Genomic DNA, 4,669 nt, shown 5'->3' on the forward strand with positions numbered 1-4,669 from the left:
AGGAGAGTGCGGTGAAAGTGTGTAAACAGAGACGACAAGTGAGGAGAGTAGTAGTAGTGCCCTCCATCTTCGAAGAAGAAGATGATCTCTGTTCAAGAGACCCCTCAACCCCAAGGAGTGAAATTTGGGGGGGGACAAGTGTCCCAAAAAGAGAGAGACTGTGCTCTTTTTAAAACTGGACAAAACGTCCTTAAAGAAAAAAACCCTAGAAGCAGCTCTAGTCCATGTGCAGTGGTGAGAGCACAGGACATAGAAAGAAGAAGTCACGATGGCAAATGTTTTTCGGGCGGTGCCACACGTGACACAGAAACACGAGAAATTTTGACTCTTTCCTGGAGAAGTCTGTAGTGAGGGAAAGATTCCTCTCTTCTCGAAGAATTGAGAATTAATTATCTAAAAGGCGGTGATAGACTGAGAGCGAATTAATCTAAAGAGTAGTAACAGAATTAGAAATTTAGAGGGGGGAGGAGGAGGAAATTTAGAAAGTTTTCATCCTGTGTTCTGTGTGTTTTTCCTTGTAGATTTAAGTTCATTTTTTTTCTTTCAATCTTAAGTTAGAGCCTGTTCTGCTCTGTCTCTGATCGCATCTCACAATAGATACCAAGAAAAAAAGTATTCTCATAGAAGCACTAGCATTGCGCCAAGCTCAAACCATGACACTCACCTTTTGAGCGATTAATTTTCCATGGTACTACTACTTCCCTTTTCATTGCTATCCATAAAATGTTCATCTGGACATAACAATCAGCAGAATTACTGAGATTTACCTCAAAGCCCAGAGGAGAATCTAGCACAAAATATTCCCCCTGTGTCCTGCACAGCAAGAAATATTCAGAGGAAAATACAGTGGCAACAGAGACTTGTTGAACTCCCAGAATATTGAGCCTGCAGAGGAGGCAGACAGCCCTGGCAGTGACTGAGGGGACTTTTCCTCACAGACTCCTCTGGAAGTGTGTCAGTCCAGGAGGGGAAAGCTTTTCAACCTTTGCCTTATCTTCCTCTTGTGCTAAAATGTAAGGCTCCTCCTGAGCTACAAACAATTCTCCATTCCTCAACCAAGCTACTCAGGTTCTTATCTTAAAGAGCAAAAGCAAATGTGGTCAGAAATTTCTCATCCAAGCCTGTTTGCAGAGAAACCCCACCAGATGTGAGCAAATATTTCTTAGCATCAGTTCACTCAAAGAAAACCAACCCTGAATTGAGCAGCACTTTAAATGAAGTTGAATTCTCTTTCCTCACCTATCAGCCAGACTGGGTTGCTCCTTTTTTGTCCTAGAGAGAATATTAGAATGATTTGCTCTTGACAGGACTCCTTGGATGGCTCCCAAACTGGTTGCTGTTCACCACGCCTTGCCTGGGCTCTTAATGCAGCCTGTTAGCAGCACCTGACTTTGGCACCCTGTTGAGCCTTAGGGCACGGCTGGTGCCACGGTCCCCTCCTGACTCCTGGCATGTCCCTGCTGGTGGAGGAGCCCTGCTGGTGCTGCTGCCTGCGTTCAACAACGCCGGTCCTACTCCCCAGCCAAAGAGAGACTAAAGTCGCTGCTCTGGGCAGCTCGTTTGAACGAGTTTAACGCTTACTCACCTCTGTCCCAGACCTCTTTAGACCCAGCCAGCAACACCATAAAGTCACCTCATCTACAGAGGGGAGCAGGTCCGAGCGAACAGAAGGTGGGCTTTCACGCACATTGGGGTTTTAGTTTAGTGGAAGCACTCACTCGTTCACAAGCCTTCCTTGTCAAAGTGGATTGTGCGATGCCATTGTGTTGCTTGGGCTAAAGAGAAAGCAGAAGGGAGAAATGAGTTAAGAAATGAGAAAGACACTTGGGGCGCAGGCTTGGCAGCCAAACGGAGCACGATGGCACCCAGCCACTTTGCCGGAATCCCCTTTGGTGCCGGACAAAGGCGGACGCGGCTCCGCTGCGGGGCGAGCCGGGCGCTCGGCGAGCGGCGCTGGAGCGGTGGCGGCCCCGCCCCGCCCGTCCCGCCCCGCCGCGGGCCGGGGCCGAGCGCTCGGCCGGGCGGGAGCTCAGGATGCTCGGGCAGCGCCGCGGGCCGGGCGGGCGCGATGGAGCCGCCTGAGGGCTGGGACCCCTACGGGCGGCCGGCCCGGCGCACGCAGTGGCTGGTCAGCGCCCTCGCCTACCACTACGGGCTGGACCGCGGCGTGGAGAACGAGATCGTCGTGCTGGCCACCGGCCTGGACCAGTACCTGCAGGAGATCTTCCACCGCTTGGACCGCGCCGGTTCGGGCCGCATCCCCGGCGAGGACTTCCGCACGCTGTGCCAGGTGCTGGGGCTGGAGGAGGCGGCGGAGCCCGAGGAGTGCGCGGAGCTGTGGGACGGGCTCTCGGCCGAGCTCACCTTCCGCCAGTTCCACGCGCGGCTCTGCGGCCACTTCAGCACCCGCGCGGGGCCGCGGCTGCCGCTGGGCCGGGAGAGCGAGCACATCGAGACCCAGATCCGCCTGCGCAGCCCCCGCCGCCGCCGCCGCAGCGACCCCGCCGGCCGCGGAGCCGCGGGCAGCGCCGAGCGGCGGCCGCCGGGGCCCCGCTCCCGAGAGTGCTACGAGGAGATCGTGGCGCTGGAGCAGGCCGAGGACCGCATGGCCAAGCTGGAGGAGGAGAACGGCAGCCTGCGGGAGCTGGTGGAGGACATGCGCGCCGCCCTGCAGAGCAGCGATGCGCGGTGCCTGGCGCTGCAGGTGAGTCCGGGCCGGCTTCTGCAGCGGCCTCCCGGGGGCGGCTCGGCTGGCCCCGAGTGCTTCAGGAGAGATGCTGCTCTCGGAGAGTCGGTGTTTATAACCCCTCTGCTGCCAGACTGAGACCGAAGTTGCTCGTTCATCCTCGGCATTAACTTTTTAGCAAAGTTTGGTTACAGGGAGGCTTTAAGGAGAAATGTATGGCACCGGTGTACCATAAATATAGTTGTGAAGAGCACTCTGTTTACAGTGTAGGGGACTACGGCTTAACAAACCCGCGCGTACAATGCTGCTGTTTCTTCTACTGCACGCGCAGTCAGGATGTGCTGATAGCATACGCTGGATGTGCACCAGTGCAGGGTTTTTCCTGAAGTGAGAAAGAACTTTTGGATTCCTGCCTGCACAAGCACAAGCAGTGTCTCAGTCAGAAGCGCCTGTAAGGAATATTAGAAGGATGTTTTCCTCAGAGTGTGGTCACAAGAGTTCAGAGTTGGAGCCAGTTCTGCAGGCAGGCTGATGAATAGTCTGGGGCTCCTCTGCAGAGCCCCATTAATTCCGGGGCTGGTTTCTGCTGGTTCTGCTGTACGGGCTCGAGTGACACACATACACACTTAACAGCAGTTAAATTCCTCTGGCATGAAATAGCATGGAACAGGCAGAGCAGGGAAGGGCAGCATGGACCCATTGTTCTGGCAGGTCTCACCAGGTGTGATTTGATACTAACACAGCACTGACAGAACTCTGCTCCACCTGTGACACTTCCACTTGCAGTAGATGACTGTTGTCTTCCCAATGTCCAGCAAGGCAGGTCAGAGACACCTTTACCATTTTCATCTGCAAAAGGGAAAGGAAATCAACAGCAAACACAAAGTCACCAGTCAGAGGTCCCAGGATGAATGAAAGCGACAAAGAGGAGAGCTTCAGAGCACCCCCAGCTGCTCCCTGCTCTCTTCTTCTGAACACAACTTCATTGTAAATATCTTTTTCAGCAGACTGCCTGACTCCTGAATACAGACCATAGTAATGACATGAAAGCTACACAGAAACTTGTGCACTAATATGATAAGTGTGTAGGTTGAAAATTAAATACATAGCTAGTTATTAAAACCTACTTTCCAGAGATTGTTTCCTTGTCTCTGTATTTGGCAAAGTTAGTTGCTGATCAGCTCGATGTGATTGAAAAAAAAAAACAAACCAACAAAGCACAATCCAGCCACTTTCAGTCTTCATTAAAGCCCATCATTTTCTCCCTGCTTTGTGCTCCTGGTCATTACAGGTGGGACTGTGGAAGAGCCATGCCAGCCATAGAGAAGGAGGATCCTGCTTCATAGGGAGGAAGAGACCATTAACACAGAAGCACTCCCAGACCAAGTGCCTCCAAAGTGTCCTGGAGGAAATGGAGCTCATGCGGAGCTCCAGGGATGGGCAGATTGAAGAAGCCATCAGGTTCAGCCAGGAGCTGGAGAAGGAGCTGAAGAGCTCTCAGGAAGCTCTGGTCAGCCTGGAAGATTGCAACCGTAACCTGAAGAGGGAGCAGGCAGAGACGAGGAGGAAGGTGGAAGAGGCCAGACACGCTGTCCTGAACAGTCTTGGCAAAGTGAAGGAGCTGGAAGTGAGAGCTAAGGAGGTGCCACATCTGCAAATACACATCCAGCAGCTGGAATCACAACTGCAGCACTACAGGTAGGTTGGAGTCTGACAAAAAGTGCCTATAAATTCAGTGTTGGGGCACAGGTGAGCTTGAGAATCTCTGGTTGGGGCTTATTAGATGTCTCCAGAACACCTTGTAAAATCTGGCCAGAGGGAAATTAGAAGCTGCTCATCCATTTTCTTGGTAGGGGTCTTCAGGAGATCTAGCAGTCTTCCAGGCCAAAGGGTGCTGGTCTGCAGAGAGCTGAAGTCACTCCTCAGACACACAACAACAGAACTCAGCATGCTAATGCTTCAGGAAAGCCCCAACACAAATTG

General features: G+C 52.8%; 1 protein-coding gene across 1 annotated transcript; it reads left to right on the forward strand.

The window, feature by feature from the left end:
* The first annotated feature begins 2,001 nt into the window (after positions 1 to 2,001).
* On the forward strand, positions 2,002 to 4,388 carry LOC132332125 (EF-hand and coiled-coil domain-containing protein 1-like). Its single transcript, XM_059856096.1, has 2 exons — positions 2,002 to 2,704; positions 3,978 to 4,388. The coding sequence occupies exons 1-2, from the start codon at positions 2,069 to 2,071 to the stop codon at positions 4,386 to 4,388; spliced, it is 1,047 nt and encodes a 348-aa protein (XP_059712079.1). The 5' UTR covers positions 2,002 to 2,068.
* Positions 4,389 to 4,669: the final 281 nt, after the last annotated feature.

The sequence above is a fragment of the Haemorhous mexicanus genome, chromosome 11 (genome assembly GCF_027477595.1).
Source record: "Haemorhous mexicanus isolate bHaeMex1 chromosome 11, bHaeMex1.pri, whole genome shotgun sequence".
In the NCBI taxonomy this organism is placed as follows: Eukaryota; Metazoa; Chordata; class Aves; order Passeriformes; family Fringillidae; genus Haemorhous; species Haemorhous mexicanus.